A 17308-nucleotide genomic window follows, 5' to 3' on the forward strand; every position below is an offset into this window, starting at 1 on the left:
TTTCCCTGTCTCCAGCTGTTCCCTGATGCTGATGTGGTTTGTCAATTTAGTAACCCTCCCCAGGGGCTCTCTCTTTGGGCAGTTGCCCGCTCTTTCCTGAAACACGAGTGAACTTCCTGCATCCATCAGCAAGGAGCTCCATCAGCCTTCCACCCGCTGCATGGAGAGCTGTCTCTTCTCTTTGTTCCACATCTGGCTCTTGCTAGTGTCAGCTGAAGCCTCCTAGTTCTCATGTTGGAGAAGGAATTGATCTCCATCCAGCCTCTTCGTGACACTTGTGAATTTGTAGGCTTCTTATCAAATCCCCCATAAGTTGTCACTTCTCCATCCCAATAGCACCGTCCTGTTCCTTCAGTGCCTATATGAAAACTCGTACGAACACAACGAACCTTTGGTCATTACTGTTTCTCTTCTCTTTCCATATGAAAATGTTGCTTTCAGAGATGGAAGGATCAGAACTGCACGTGGGACTATAGCAAAAACCAGAAAAAATGTTTGTTCTTTTTGTACCATGTCCTGACACTAGACACATTTGATTTGCCTTTTGACTGCTGCTGTGCACTTGAGCTGATGTCGCAGGAGGGGTGGAGGTGCCCTCGGTCGGTGGTACTCAAATTCAGGGTGTAGTGCTTGTTTGGCTGCGCTGTTCATGGTGCTCTGCGCTTTCTGTTCCCCAGAGAATGGTTTCCTGGTCTTTGTGAAAGTTGCTGCGTGCCGTCATCAGCTTTAACGTGGCCTGCAGTCACTGGTTCCTGAAAGCCTTGCTTGAGTCAGCCATGGGCCCTCGTTGGCATCTAGCATCATCAGGAAATGTTGCTGTGCTGCTGTTGGATTGCGGAGCAAGATTTACAGGAGGACATTCCCTGCATTTTGCTCTGTAGGCAGAGTGGCTTTTTTCTCTTACAGGAGAGGAATTCGGAGTTCTCTGCCTCTACAAGGTGTCTGAAGTGAGAGAGGCTTCTATCTGTGAGTGTGACAGGCAACAGCTTCTTGTAAATGTAGCTGAAAAATACAAGGGCTAGAGAGTTGTCTGTACTGCAGTCACTGCTGACCATGTACCGTATTACAGATATTATACTTTATACCTAACTGATCGTTTATTAGGAGCAGTACTGCTGGCAATCCAACTATGGCAGTTGGGACTTGTTGAAATTTAATAGTAATAGTTATTTCAGAAGCAAAGTAAAAGCGTTTGTATTTCAGGGATGTCTTACCTAGACGGGAATCATTTAATTGATGCTGATCGTACTGTGTGGGTTAGATGATCCCCTGAGATCCCTACAAACGCTGTGTTGTAGTGGCTCCAGCATTTGTCACCAGTACCTGAACTGCTTCACCTAACACTAGCTTAGGAATGCAGTGTTGGAGTCATGCTCCTGAATTTCAGTGTCATTCAGCTGTTCTTGAAAATTGTATTAAAAAAAAAAAACCTGAAGTTAGCACTTCAAAGATGAGAAGGTGATTCTTGTTCCTGGGTCTAAGAAAACCTGCTCTATCAGCTTTCCGAGCTGGTTGGTGACTTGTGAGGTTAGCTCGAGTCACCATTCGAAACTTTGGGAAGTGTACCACTGCAGCAGTTTTCTTCTTAAGGTAGCATTAAGGTGTTGGTCGACAGCTGGCTGAACATGAGCCGGCAGTGTGCCCAGGTGGCCAAGAAGGCCAATAGCATCCTGGCCTGTATCAGAAATAGTGTGGCCAGCAGGAGCAGGGAGGTGATCGTGCCCCTGTACTGGGCACTGGTGAGGCCGCACCTCGAATACTGTGTTCAGTTTTGGGCCCCTCACACCAAGAAGGACATGGAGGTGCTGGAGCGTGTCCAGAGGAGGGCAACGAAGCTGGTGAAGGGCCTGGAGCACAAGTCTGATGGGGGGCGGCTGAGGGAACTGGGGTGGTTTAGCCTGGAGAAGAGGAGGCTGAGGGGAGACCTCATCGCGCTCTACAACTACCTGAAAGGAGGCTGTAGCGAGGTGGGTGTTGGTCTCTTCTCCCAAGTAACAAGTGACAGGACAAGAGGAAATGGCCTCAAGTTGCGCCAGAGGAGGTTTAGATTGGATATTAGGAAATATTTTTTTCACTGAAAGGGTTGTCAAGCACTGGAACAGGCTGCCCAGGGAAGTGGTGGAGTCACCATCCCTGGAGGTATGTAAAAGACGTGTAGATGTGGTCCCTAGAAGCAGTGTTGGTTTAGTGGTGACCTTGGCAGTGCTAGGTTAACGATTGGACTTGATGTTCTTAGAGGTCTTTTCCAACTTAAATGATTGTATGATTCTATGATTTGTAACGTATGTCATGGCAAGGTGGGAATTACAAGCTTGTTGCAATTCCACCAGTTGTCTTTGAAGAACTGCCCTGCTTTTAGGAACAGAATCCTGTAGAATTTATTCAAATGAAGATTTCGGAATTTCACTTCAGCAATATTTACTTTAAATCCCAATTCCTCGTTTTGCATCCAAAAAACCTCATCTTCCCAGATAAGCTTCCCTGCTCAGGTTTCACCATCTTGCTTGAGGCCTTTCTTTTTCACTCAGCTTTGGATAAACTTCATACTTACATGAGGACCACTCCTATGCTTCTTCCTGTTCCTCAGGTCTCTCCACCTCAGCCGAAATGAACTGGGTTGGCGTGGATCCAGCTGTTTGAGCTAACCTAGGACATTTTAACTCAAGGAAAATTCACTCACTTGAGAAGCATAGTTGAAGGTTTTGATGGCAGAGTAGGAAAGCAAGGAGCAAATGAAAGTGGTAGTCTTTAGTTTGCAGTTGAAAATTATATTCAAATTAGTGTCTGCAGTCTGATTTTACTATTTCTGTTGGGGGGCCTCCACACCCTCTTGTTCTCCTAGAAAATCTTTTGTTAGCCCATACTGTTCTAAAATATAAATTTTTTTCTAAAAAGGTCAAAATTGGATTTTCTTTAACTTAATGCTTTTCTTACTTTATTTGTTCTCATTATCTTGGCTTGTGAATGATTGTTATTTTGTTTACTGTATTTGTTCAAACTCTAGGTGAAAAAGTACTGGGCTGAGAAACAGCTCAAGTGGCAAGAACAGGAAGAGAAAGACCTACAACGTCTGGAGGAATTAAGAAAATTAATGGCTGAACAAGCAGTTAAAGACAGAGAAAGGTAAAAGAAATTATATGTGAATACCTATAGTATCAATAGGAACTTCTTACAATCTAATTTGCTTTGATCTCCCAACTTTCTAAATTAGAATAAATTGAGATAAATAATTTTTTTTTCCTTCCTGTTTGCCAGTTACCCCAGTCTATACACCGAGGTTGCATCATGATTGTATCCTGGATGCAATTTATTTGTTAGTTTGAATTAATTCATATACATGAAAGGTTTAGACCTTTGTAAGCGCTAAACTGTTGTAATCATGATAGGGTACACACATTAAAACCAGCTCCCTTTGTGATTTTTTAATTGTAGCTGGGTAATAAGACCTTCTACATTCTCACTTTGCAAAAGTATTTGGTTTATTTGGTTTGTTTTGTTTGAGAGGCAAGCGAGAGGAGCACATTAAGCACTTAATAGACTCAAAGATATTTATCATTCTTTTAGAGGGTCTTAAACTGCACATCTAGTTGTAGATGCTCTTCACCTGTGTCGTGGTGTAACCCCAGCTGGCAACTAAGCCCCACGCAGCCGCTCGCTGACTCCCTGCCAGTGGGATGGGGGAGAGAATCGGAAGGGTAAAAATGAGAAAACTCATGGGTTGAGATAAAGACAGTTTAAGAGGTAAAGCAAAATCTGTGCACGCAGGCAAAGCAAAATAAGGAATTCATTCACTCCTTCCCATCGGCAGGCAGGTGTTCAGCCATCTCCAGGAAAGCAGGGCTCCATCATGCGTAATGGTGACTTGGGAAGACAAACGCCATCACTCTGAATGTGCCCCTCTTCCTTCTTCTTCCCCCCCTCAGCTTTATACGCTGAGCATGACGTCGTATGGTATGCAATACCCCTTTGGCCAGCTGGGGTCAGCTGTCCCAGCCGTGTCCCCTCCCAACTCCTTGTGCACCCCCAGCCTGCTCGCTGGTGGGGTGTGGTGAGGAGCAGAAAAGGCCTTGACTCTGTGTGAGCACTGCTCAGCAGGAACGAAACATCCCTGTGTTATCAACACTGTTTCCAGCACAAATCCAAAACAGCCCCATACTAGCACCTGTGAAGAAAGTTCTCTATCCCAGCCAAAACCAGCACAACCTGTTTGATGTAATTTAGGACTTCAGCCTGTTAACATTTGAATCTTTGCCAAGTCTTCATTGCAGAATATGGCATTAATGACCTGTTGAAGAAATACTTTATTTCATAGAGGAATTCCTCTGTCAAGAGGAGCATAAAAAAACCCTGTATGTAGTCTGGTTATAATTGCTCTCAAATCACAGGCTTACTTTTTTACATAGAGGGAGCCACCAAATTGCATGGACCAGAAATGTAATTAAAATAGGGTTAAAGTATCATTGGCATTAGAATATTAAACTAGTTTTAAGCGTTCTGTGGGAAACAATACTTCAATCTTATTTTGTAACGATAGCTTGCTGACAGCTAAATTTAAATGTCTATATCCTTATGCTACAAATATATCTATACCTTTCGTTGAACATACCTGCAATGATTTTAGCTCATAGCTAAAGAAACACACATACTTGAATTACTGAGTTTTCAGCAGAACTGATGAGGAAAAAATTACTTTTCTTTAAACCTGTGTACTGTACTATGCCATACAGTTGGGGAATGTTCTTTTCTTATGTTAATAAATGTTGCAGAATGAAATATAAGGAAATGGCACAGTTTATTGAGGAATGCAGGAAGGAAATAATCACACCTTCGGGCTATTATGAATCAAAAGTCGGTAAATGCTTAGCATTATGTTTCCCAGAATTGGCGTACTGTACAAAATAAAACAGTTTAAAGAAAAATGCTTACTGTTTGTGGAGATTAATAATTCTTTGAAATTACTTAATGTTTTTAATCTTCAAATCCTTCAGAAACATTAATCGAAGAAGGGCAGAGAGATGTTACTGTTATTAGGTACTGTAGTGCTACAAGTATGGTATAAGGCATTTTAAAATACGTATTGTACTGAACTAAGGTAGACACACTGGCATAATGATTTCACAGTGCAGAACTGCAGTCCTGTAGAAACTAATAGTTTTCTTCCATGTCTCACCTGTTGCAGCACATAAATTGGTTTTGAGTCTTTGCAGAACTGATCATGAAAGATGGCACAGGCCAGTACCACAGTTCTGATCTGCCATGTTTTCAGGCTTTTTTGGGAAAGGAAAGGATTTTTGGATCGTGAGCTGACTATTCCAAGTACAAGATATGCCTGGATAGTGCATAGAGTTTCTAATAGGTACAATAAGATATTAAAAAATGGTCTGCTGTTATCCTGAATTGCTTTTAAAATTAATTTAAAATTAAGTAACCAGGTTTGTAAAAAAGAAAATTATTATTACAGAGTCACTGTGGTGCTCTACTTATTCAGGTCTCGCTTTGTAATTGCAAGATGCTGGATAGCCAGAACTATGACTAGATCAAAGAAAAGGGTTAAAGGCACCTGAAACTGGATGTAGAATTTAAAGTGACTAAGTCCAAATTTGCTTTCTACAACTCCTCTGCTTGGTGACTGACAGTGGAGACATTTAACTGACTGGACATTTCATTTGTTGGCCTGGAAGTTCCTGGGTAGCTGCAGTTTTATGTTGCGTGCGTGTCTTAGAACTGTTGTCTTCAGAGCAGCTGGCTACCCAGCATTGCCTAAACCCCCGTGGGTTTAAGATTATGTAAGTTCCCATAGATGTTGATCAAGTAAAAGATGGTGAGAATAGTGAGTTCAACACAAAATCCCAATAAGCAATGCTATCTGCATTCAGAAACATGGGAGAGGGGAAAAGGATTCTGCTGTGATTTCTGCTCCAAGCACAATATCTATTCTGTATTGATTGTTTGTTTGTTTGTTTGTTTTGTTTTTTAATCCAACAGTCATTTCATACAAAATTTGTAAAACAGTGTTTTACAAATCACGGGGGCTGGGGTAAGAACCTAGGTCTGCCCGGATTCTGTCAAATGCCCCAACAAGTAGGCAAAAATCATACTCCTTTTTTGCTTTCTTCTAGTCCCATTCATTTTGTATTGTTTGCTGATAGTAGTCCAGCTATTAAAATAGGGGTGGGGGTGCCCTTACCTAGACTATTGTATATTCTTGCTGGTTGAGGTGCTTTGCTGATAATGCAGAAAATTTGAACTCCTTCAGGCTAAGAACCTGAGGCTAAAACTGTCTGGACAAGAGCTCTGATTACTGGTGTGTATCATAAAAGGTCTGGGCTAGCCACATTTGAAAAGGAAAGCAGAGAATTCTGATTCCTTTTTTAATAAAAATTAAAGGTTTAGTAGATGACAGCTCCAGAGAGAGAAATGCTCCAGAAGCACAGCAGGTACTAGATAAATGGTGTACTGGCATGCAGCAGGACTTAACCCCATTAAGCTGGGGTAGCTGGTGGGACTACTTTGGGGGTAGGAAGTTAGTGTTGGCAAGATACATTTGCATGTGGCCCATTGAAAGTAGAAATGTAAGCATGGATGTCCATCTACTGCAGTTGGTCCTTTATATGTACATAGGACCACACATTCGGCTATTCTAAACGTCTTAAGTTAGGTCTACATGCCTATGTCTTTAGGACACTGAATTATAAGCTCTCTTTTAATGTGGTATCAAGAACTACAAACTGCGTTTAAGTCTTATTGTGCTTCAAGAATTAGCATCCAAAAGGGCAGATGTTTGTCTGTTGCTAACAGTCCACTTCTCCCTTTTTTAATCTATGTGGCGAATTTCGGTCAGGTCCTCAATCGGGTCCCTTAGGTATGGGATGGATTGAATATACATAAAATATTCTGAAAGAACATCCCCCTCCAAGGAATACATTTTGCATTAATGTTGCAGGGTGAGAATTAAATTGGCATGAAATTTTGCAAATATCTTCACTCGCTATCTATGAGAAATAGATTGGCACAGCCCTGTTCTCCAGGGAGGCAGTGAGTGGGAAACGTTTGCAAACATTTTGACCCAGCACCTGTACTGCTGCCAGACCTGGCCCTGAATTCAAAGGGCAGGGGTGGGAGAGTCGGTAGGAAAGGATTGCTCTTTGCAACAATTTTATCTGACTAACCCTCAGAAACGGAGCAATGGCAGCTGTTTGCTATGCGGCTCTGTTTATCACACGCTGGGGGTGAAGGTGCTCATGTATCGCATATCCCTTCCCTTGTGCTCTTTGCAGCAGCTCCTTGCTGGGAACGCGTGGAGATAGCCTTTCCTCTCTCCCCTCTTGCCCCACCTCAAGGTTCTCCCCTTCCTGAAGCACAGCTCTCGCCAACTCCCCCTCTCCAGTCGGTGCTCCACGTTGAAGGACGCAGAACAGAAAGAATCCAGGAAAACTGTGGGCAAATAATTGGGTGTAAAAACCATTCATAAACCTGGGCAAACGAGAGGGCTGTTGGTGGAGTCGATGCTCACAGCAGCTTTGCCTCGAGCTTGTGCTGTTACGTTTAAGAATGTCTTTAGAGCTGAGGGCTGGATTAGGCTGTGCACCCCGACATAGCCACAGCGCTTTGACTGCAGTTGCAGCGTAAATTAACAAAGGATCTGGCCCATGAGTTTTGTCATGGGAACCGGTAGCTACTTCTGAAATGTTCAAATTAGTATGTAAAACACTTTCTGTCCCAGCTGCCTGGTGCCTTGGCAACATTGTGCATCGATTCAGCCTGTCACAGGTGGGAACACAAGCAGTCCTTAGCCACTAAGATAATGCTTTCTACTGTTTATAGGAGATTTATTCAGCTGACAACAGTGAACAGAGTAAGTTGTGATATAGGGCAAAAAACCTATCTATATTATAACCCAATTTTTTAAAGTTTTGCTAAAGCTTTCATAATAAACATAGTAGTTCATTATTTCCTATTGAATATTTATGAGACAGTGTCTGAAAGCAGAGTTTTAATGAAATTATGCTTATGAAAAATTACATAAGTGTGTACCCACAATACTTCAAAAAGGTAGCTTTACTGAAACTAATCAGCTAAGCTCATTTTTCAACTGGTGATTTATTAAAATTTTTTCTTACTGTGGTACTTAAAGTCAAAATTGAGTATTAAGACATTTTAATTTTAAGCTTTTCTATAAAATTAAGTTTACTTTGAAGAAATAGTAGCTAAAATATTACTAAGTATAATAATAGAGTAAAAGAGAATTAACAACTTTATTTGGACGTGGACACTGTGAAATCAAAGCTCAAGTAAACATTTAAAGCCAAGTATTGAAAGTAAAAATATAAAAATATAAAAAGTATTGGAAGAATGTTCCAAATTAGGAACACAATGTACGGTTAAATATGTGTTTACAAGGTTCTCTGTCTTCCCTGAGTGTAGATTTCATAGCTCTGCCGTTGCCCTCTGACAATTAAACTTAATCTTTGTTAATACTGGCCTTGGTCTCTCCAGCATGAGCAAGATGATGATCTCCTTCGGATACCAGTCATGAAAACAAGAACCTCCTTCTCAGGAGCAACAAATTCTGCATCAAGATGCTAAGTCCTTGCTCTGCCCTGGTCTGCCTGTCAGTTACTTTGGCAATCAATTGCAATCACTTACACCTAGTCAAACTGGGTATGGAAATGCCATAAAATGTTTCCATTTAACAATGCTTTACATTCCTATGTACATGAAAACTTCTGCAGCAGAGACAAAGTATTTGAAATTAGACCTGGATGAGTGCCCCTCAGTTTTCCTTCTTGGTAATTTACAGAGGTTTCCAGGGTACTGCATTTCATATTTGATAACACTGGAGTATTTTAGAACATGTATCATAGTAGTCAGCTCAAGCAGAGTGAAAGGTTTTCATTATAATATAATCTTTGTAATTTTTCAGGAAAATATGAATATCTACTTTTTATTAAATTTTCTTCATATAAAAAGAAGATTAGGCTTTCTCCCTGGAACAAAATTACCTCTGAAGATTACTATTGTAAGCATTTATCTGCCTAAACTACAATGGCTACAATAAGAAACTTGAAAGCCTCTCTGGGGCATCCTCAGGCAGCTTTGTACCACTCTCTTGGGACAAATTTGTTTGTCCTGATAATTGTTATTGGATTATTGATGCAGTGGTCTTTTCTAGCTACCAACATAACTGTACGTTTAGTTCTGATTTTTGCACTTTATAGCACAAGTTATATACTCCTTTGAGCTTACTAAAATTTCAAGAGTAAGAAAATAAAAATACATGTTTTATTGTAGTTGAAGCAGCTCTTTCTTCTCCATTTCTCTAAAGGCAAGTTAAAAATTGAAGGGCAAAAGAAGGATAATTCTCTGAATGCAAAGCATGGCAATGGCATGCATAAGGACTAAAAGTGACATACCAAAGAATACCCTACAGCTTCGTAAGAAACAGTTTGGCAGTGGACTGAGGGTTATTAGGAAATATGGTCATGGTAGTACTCTCAGGGCTATAAAAACCTATTGCGAAAAGTTGACCAGCAAAAATAATGCCATAAGTAAAGTTTCAGGATTATTTGTGCTAACCTCCAGCTTTTTCCTTTTGAAGAAGGATGTAATTCTCAAGTTTTCTTGCTTCTTCCAGTAAGAGGATTTTTACTTTTGATGGAAGGGGTTATAGGAAAGAGTTGTGCCATACACAGATGTCGGAGAACATTTCTTCTTGGCAAAGAAAATGGGGGAAGAAAAGAGTAACAGGGCTATATAAAGCATGCTAGAGAAAATCTGCATTCTAGAAATGAAATCTGAAAGGTTAGCCAAATTGTTTAAAAAACAAAACAAAACAAAACCCCCAAAACAAATTAAAAAATACAACTCCCCAACCCCCCTTCCCCAAAAACCCCCAGCCAAAAAACTCCAACAGAAATAACACATTCAAATGAAAAAGCATTTTTCATTTTTCAGGTGTTTTGGTGAACCGCTGTATTATTATTAGGTGGATATCGTAACAGAAATTTAAAATTACACTTGACCAATGTTTTTTCCATTTGTATGTATGCTGTTTTGCAGGGTAAAGTTCAGACAAGCATTGCTAGAAAAACGGTTGCTGGAGAAAAAGGAACTGGCCCTTCAAGAAGCACGTGAAGAAGAGGAAAAAGATAAATGCCTGCAAGCACTCCGACAACAGGTGGTTTTATTTCCTGTATATAGTATTTTCATATACAGTAATGATACAAACACATACTGTCATATTATGTGAAAGATAAAAAGAACAATCTAGCAAAAGCAAATAAATGAAGAAGTTAAAATGCACTTTTGGTCTGACTTTAACAGTAATTCTGTCATGTTATAAATCCTGTGTGCTTTGTAACTCTGACAACAGGAACATTATGATGTTAAATTGCACTGTAGAAGCTGTTGATATCTGAAAATATATAGATACTGTTTTTTCTGGGTTGGATGTGATTTCTCTTTTTCTTTGGTTTTTTGTTTGTTTTTTTTTTTTAGTAATCTTCAGTCTGCCTTGAGTCTTAGGCAAGATGTGTGAGTAATTTAAATTCTTTTTAAATTCTGAAAACTTACAGACCTTGGATGACTTTTCTTCAGAGAGAGATTTAACTCTCTGTGAAGCTTTTGCACGTTATTTTAAAAAGGACATCCCAAAAAATGTCTGTTAATGTTTGTCATAGTAAATGTAGTGGGTTTGTTTTTTTTTTTTACTGCTGACTTTTGAAGGAGAATTTTACCTTCATTTATATTTTGTATCTAATCTCCTTGTTTTCTCCTCCAAAGATTAAAAGGAAAAATCTGGAGTTCACATTCTTTACACTCCAGGAACTGCAGCCTAAATGTGCAGCCAAAGGAACATAAGGGAGGGAGAAAAGGTGCTCTTCAAACCCTTTTGGTTTCGGATAATTTAAACAGCACTAATGCAGCAGCTTTTTCCCTGGGACTACCCGTGGTTAAAAATATGGTACTTGATGCAGCCTTGACCTCACCTTCAGCATGTCCTTTGGCTTCAGGATTAACCATCCCAATACAGTGTGCATGCCAGTGAAATTCTTCCTTAGTCCCTCGTGGACTGTTTGTGGACTTATAAGTGCTTTCACTTCAGCATTTGGGTGTACAAAGTCAAGAAGAAAGAAAAATATAACAGAGGTCAAATACTCCAAGCCGTCTTCTGTGGCTGGAGAGCTGAGCATAACAGGAATAAATAAACCTAAGGGATCATTGGTCTGTTATTTCAGTCATTTTTTAAACTGTTGAACTCGGGCTCATTTCCAGTCAATAATGCTTTATTTTTATTAATCTGATTCAATTAAATATTTTGCAGTATTAACAGTGTTATTTTAGGTTGTCAATGCATTTTTAATAATAACTCTATTACATCTTTCCTAAGTCACTGGTTGAATTGCATTGTCTTTTGTGTCAGATTTTTACAAGAGGCTGGTTGAGAGTCATGATCTGTTGATCTCTTCTGACTGACTCAATTCTCTTACCAAAGTAGAAAATGCTTCTAGAATGGGCTTTGACTAGGATGGTAGAGTTCCCACTTCATTACATTTTTCTAACCAACATTTATTCTCTGTGTTTCACACTAATGAAATACTGCTTCATAGAATATGCCCCTTGTATGTGGGAAGAAAAAAGATCTTTAGTAAAGTCATCCAGTCTGTATATTTTGACAACCTGTAAATACAAAGATGACATTTTATTAAAGACATGGAAAAAAAATTATCATACACAATTTTAAATGTGTCTGAGAGAATCTTTGATACTGATCTAGCCACAGGAAATTAAACAGTTAAAACAGATGCACTTAAGAAAAAAACCAAAGAATTATGTTATTTGTGGCATATCACTCAATGTTGTTGCCCATGACTGTAAAAATTGTGAACTACTGATCTGAACACCTTTGTTTCCATCTGAAGAAAAAGAAGAAAGTTTGGACTTCCAGGAATTGTGGGTATTGCTAAATTACGAGTCTGCTGGTTCCTTTGGGTTACTGCTTTTGAATGTCAGAGCTCATGTCAATCTCTGCTAGAGAGCCGAGGATGCTATTGCTTTTCTCTTACAGCATCCTTGCTGAGCCGAGGCCTCCTTCGCAGCCAGGACCACACGCTGCTCTTACGGTGCAAAGATCAGTAGTGCACGTATTTGGGAAGTGCTGGTGCTGTTTTCTGGTAGTCTAAAGCTTAGCATAAGCTTGTTTCCTACCAGGGTTATGACGAGGTAGCAACATAAGCTCTCTTTTCATGGAAATGCCGTCCAGCTTTCAAGATTATATTTTCAAGAACTGACAACTGACATTCACAATATGCAGGTTATTCTGTGTTAAACTTGCCCACGTAGCAGGCAATTCTCCACTTTACAGCAGTTCTGGGCATGCACAGTGCTGTATTAAGTCCAGCCAATTAAATTGTCTCCATTGGGAAAAATCTCCCTGGTTATTATTCTCTGTCAAAGTGGTTTTACTCTGGATTCAAGTTTTAAGCTTTACAACTTTTATATATGGATACAGGTTGGTTTAAGGCAACTTTTGCAATTTTTAAACTAGGTAAATGATCATGTTCTCAAAGGATGTATAATTGATAATAATCTTTTCTCACCTTAGGTCTACATAGAAAGGGTAATTGTTATTTTCATATCATGTATTTTAGGTTGCCATTGTTGCAAAATTAGATCCAGCTAGAGTAGTGGCTGATACGGTGGCATCTAAAGCTCGGATGGGCATTGGAACCAAAGAAGAGTTTGACCTTCAGAAGCCACTGTTTAAGTTGCATACTTACAGTGAACAGCAGGTAATTGTCTGTAATCATACCATGTAGTTTATTGTATGCACACGTCTCTTAATAGCGGTATATGATAGTAATAGTAATGGTATATCCTAAATAGCACTATTAACAGAATATAGAATATAATGTGTGTAAAAATAAAAACATTAGGAGTAATAGTTGAGGTAATCTCTCTGACCCAATGTAGATGCTGGAGGAGCACAACAAGAGTGGACCACAAAGGTCCATTTGGGTCCAGCGTAGGACTCCTGGGCTCTCCCTGAACAGCATCTCCCATTGCCTCCACTGGAGAGAGGATACTGGGCTAAATGGACCATTGGGCAGCTCCTGTGTTTGCTAGGCGTTTTGTCTGATCTTTTTGCTATTTTTTCATTTCAAAACTCACCTTCTTTTCACCTGCTCCAGTTAGTGTTGTACTAAGTATGTGAAGTGAATTGACTCAGCATAAAAGTTCTCCTGACTGTACAAAAGAGCTATGTCACAGGTAACTTAATTATGGGACGGTCTTTTTTCTTGGAAGATTATGCACAGCACAAAACTCTTCATAAGCTGAAAATTAGCATCTTGACTATCTTAGACTTGAGTATCTTACGCTATTGCTGGATTGAAGATCAGTTAGGATGTGATATGCAAGGCCTAAAGGAGAAGAACCCAGTGAGGTGTAAATGAAGCGGGAAACTGAAGTAACTATACTCCTGTTTTCAGGTCACTCAGATTGCTGAGGACAGTGCTATCTCAATTTCAAATGGAATTAAGCAACATAGGGGAGGATTTTTTGATTCCCTTACTGTTTCTCCATCTGCTCAGTCTATGCATTTGAAATTATTCCCACTCTGGAACTTGAAAATTATGTTTACTGAAAGAGAAGTGCTATGATATAATTCTATGGTATAAGAGCTTTCTTTTAGCACTGAATAGGCTGAAATTTAACGATGTCTGTAACTAAGCTTGTCCAGTACTTCCCATTTTAAGACATTTTAAAGCTTCTCAGTTTGGGAAAGGAGAGATGTGGTACAAGAGATGTAGTTTTTGTTTGGCTATTAAAATTTACCCAAAACTGACCAATGTATGAGGTTCTGAAAAGCCTTAGCTTAAAAATGCTCTGAACGTGTATTTGGGATTGATACCTGAATTCTCAGAATATTCTTCCTGTTTCGACTCCAAACAAGTTTTGGTACTGCTCAGGCTGCAATACACGATTCCTGCCAAGCATATTAGCGTGCTCCATCCCAGAGCTGCGCTGGTTGTGGATAATGTTGCCCCGTATTGGTCTTCCCAGCAGTTCTGGGCACTGTGGCAGGTGATGCTAGAACTGAAGGCAATGTGACACTCTCTTGTATTTTTACTGCTCCCCCACTGTAGCCCATGGAAGAAGGATTTGAAAGGGGCTTATAAATTTTGTCAAAGAACCTTTTGATTCATCAGTACCTTTTGGTACTGCCATGTAGTCACAAGGCAACGCTGTGAGAAAAATCATAAACTTGTTTGAAGCATTCAGATTCCATAGAAACAACAGGAAGGGATTAAAAATCTTGTGCTGAAAGCAGGGCTGTATTGATGGGGAACATTAGAGAAGTCAGCAACTCTTCAGTTAGTAGGCTGAATTAGAAGTCACTCAGTTTCTCACCTACCCTTTGGGTTTTGCTGAGGAATGACAACAGGGCTCTTTGTTAAAATAGTTTGTGATCATTAATATTAAAAAGGATGATATCAAGATATGTGCAGTGAGATAAGGCTTGTTCACTGTAGAGTTTCTCTGCTTTTGAAGGCTTTATTTTCTGACTGTCTTTTAAAACTTTTTGAATATATACATCCACAGATAACCTGTAAGTTACACTGTGTGTATGAGGAAAGGATTGTTTTCTTTCTATTTATCATAGCTGTGGTTTATTTTAACAGATCATTTCTGACCCTAGACTTCGTGTTGAGCTAGCTCTTCGAGAAGCTGGACTTCATAAAACACTTTATGCCAAAGAAATTTTACCAAAAATTCCTCCACTGAAGCTTCCAAGAAGAGATATGGAATCTACAGCTTTTAAAATGTAGAGCATCTCTCATATCTGGAGTAGAGAAGCTTCAGGGGTATTGTCTGGCCTATAATGTGAAAACTTTAAATAAATTTCCCTTAGGCTATGTCATAGAACTGCTTAGTTCTCAGTGTGTGCAATCATTCAAAAAACCAACATGCCTTTCTCATGCAGTGCTACACCATTTTACGCCTGCCTTGGTGAAGGTTTTATAGAGGTTTGGTGGGTGTAGGCTGTTGTAGTATAATTTCCCATGTCCCTTTTTACTGGGAGATAGGACACCTGTACATGAAAGACTCCTACAGACATTACAGGCCAATCTGATATATAGCATCTTGAGTAGGAACTCTGTTTTTTAATTGGCAGCATAAATCCAAAATAGCTTTGCAGAACAGTCACTTTAGATTATATCATGATACATGAATACATCCCACAACTTTCATTCCAAGTTTCTTCAGAATTTGATTCTTTTAATTATAAAATCTTCATTATCATGAATGTTTCTATTATTCCTTGATTATTATAAGAAGCAGCTTAACCTTTGTCTATATTTAGAAACCAATTTGCTGCATCATATTTACAAACCAGTAATGCAATTTCATATTGCAGATTAGTCTTTCAGTATAAATTATAAATTAGAAATATTCAGATCTGGCATCTTTATTTTGGAGCTGAAACTACTGAATATGATTCTATTAAATGAAAGGGAAATGGGTGTCATTTCATTTTGTAACTGATTATGTTTTCAAGCCTTACATAAGATGAGTGTAAAACGTATGTAAACAAGAGTATGTTACAATTAGCAGTTTAACCAAAAATTTCTAAGGACGATGAATATCAGAAAGAACTGAACATCCATAGTTGTGTATCTAGATAATTATAGGAGCTTCATTAATGTAATATTGTAATGCCTTCTAAGTGTTAATGGATCACATACCTACAATACCTTGTGAAACAGACAGTAATTCCTCACTGTCGAAATGAGAAATTGAGGATCAGGGTAGATGAGAGCCCTGTCTGTGTTCTCCCAGCGGAGCCCACAGTGCAGGTCAGCAAACACCAAGAGAGCAGTTTTACTACTAGCCACTACATGCCACCTCTTACCTGGCACAGACAACAGGCCCTCTTCTCTTGACATATTCAGGCGACTCTACACCAAATGTTTGGCAATCAGAGACAAGCAATGTTAAGTTTTTGCACCTCAAACTGATAGTAACGTTGCCAAAATCTTGTAGCATAAGCTGATCTCAGCAGGTGTCTCTGAGCAGCTGGGGGAGGGAGGTTTGCTCTGGCCTGGGTGTTCAAGGGTGCTAAGTCAGAAGCAGACAGAGACTCTAAGAAGGGTGCCAGAAAGGCAGGGGAAGAGCTGGTGCAACAGACTCCCGAGAGCAAGCAAAGTTTAAGACCAGGAGCAACGTAATCTGAGTATAGGAGCTAAGTTATTTTAATGGGGGGAGAAATGCTACAGAGACTGCCCAAAAGCCGTGGGAGCCGTATGTCTTCTGGATTTAGCTTTTGCATGTTTGTGCTAAAATTACAATTCTGTGTATATTTGTGCATTTTATTTTGGTATCCCATTTGGGGTGACTCATTATTTTTAAAACACACTTGGCCAGCTTCATGACTTGTTGGATGTTCCTGCAGGGGAGACCAGCATTGCTTTTCTTTTCTTTTGGAGACCAGATTGGCTGCTAGACTGCTTCCCAGAAACGGAAGATCCCAAACTTAAGGCAGTTGATTTTTTTTTTTTCTTGCCTTTAAAAGCAGATCTACAAGATAACGGTGCAAAATCTTTTCAGATTATAGTTATCTTGTCATCTTTTATAAATACCAAGACATTTATGAAAAAAGAAAGTTTGAATGAAGCAGACATTTGTTTTTGAAATAAAGGGCACTGATTTTTAGGCAGTGTCTTGTGATTGTCTTCACGTCTGTTGTTTCTCAGGGAATAGACTGAGTAGAAGTCCGCTTACATTGATGACTCTGTGCCAGTTCACTGCAACCATGAATCGGGGCTTGTTATTGATACGGTGAGGCCAGAATGAAGATTTTTAGAGGGATTTTCATGAAACAGTGGAGCATGGAAAACATGCAGGTCAGTGAAACTGGCTTCAGGTATTTTGCTTAGCCCCACCAGAGGCTGCTCTTGCCAGGAGAGTTCCTGCAGACCACCTCGGCCACTCTCCCTGGCCTGGCCAAGCGCCTCTCTTCCGTGCTGCTGGGGGAAGGAGGTGGATGTTTCGCCTTACTTCATCATCCTCACCTTAGCACTGTTCATGAGAGATGATCAAAACTCTTCCGGAAATGGAGATGCTTATAAGGACATCTGTTTTCATCACAAATGCTTTCTATACTTTTTTAAAAAAATGAAATTTTGCAAGTTATTTTTGTACAAAGAGTATGAAATTACTTGCACATAAAAATAGTAATTTAGAAAATGTTAGTGGGAAATAGAGTTCTCAACCAGCATCTCTTGCAGCCCTGCTTTGTTGGTTT

The 17308-nt window shown here is 39.6% G+C and overlaps 1 protein-coding gene across 1 annotated transcript in view; it reads left to right on the forward strand.

Annotated features, from left to right (window-relative positions):
- Positions 1-14926, forward strand: part of CCDC148 (coiled-coil domain containing 148) — a 68791-nt gene extending 53865 nt beyond the window's left edge. The window contains exons 12-15 of the mRNA XM_075152609.1: positions 3005-3123; positions 10060-10177; positions 12651-12791; positions 14685-14926. Coding sequence (XP_075008710.1) covers positions 3005-3123; positions 10060-10177; positions 12651-12791; positions 14685-14831 — 525 coding nt within the window. The 3' untranslated portion in view covers positions 14832-14926. The remainder of the gene's footprint in view (positions 1-3004; positions 3124-10059; positions 10178-12650; positions 12792-14684) is intronic.
- Positions 14927-17308: the final 2382 nt, after the last annotated feature.

Source organism: Calonectris borealis, chromosome 6, assembly GCF_964195595.1.
Source record: "Calonectris borealis chromosome 6, bCalBor7.hap1.2, whole genome shotgun sequence".
Classification (NCBI taxonomy): Eukaryota; Metazoa; Chordata; class Aves; order Procellariiformes; family Procellariidae; genus Calonectris; species Calonectris borealis.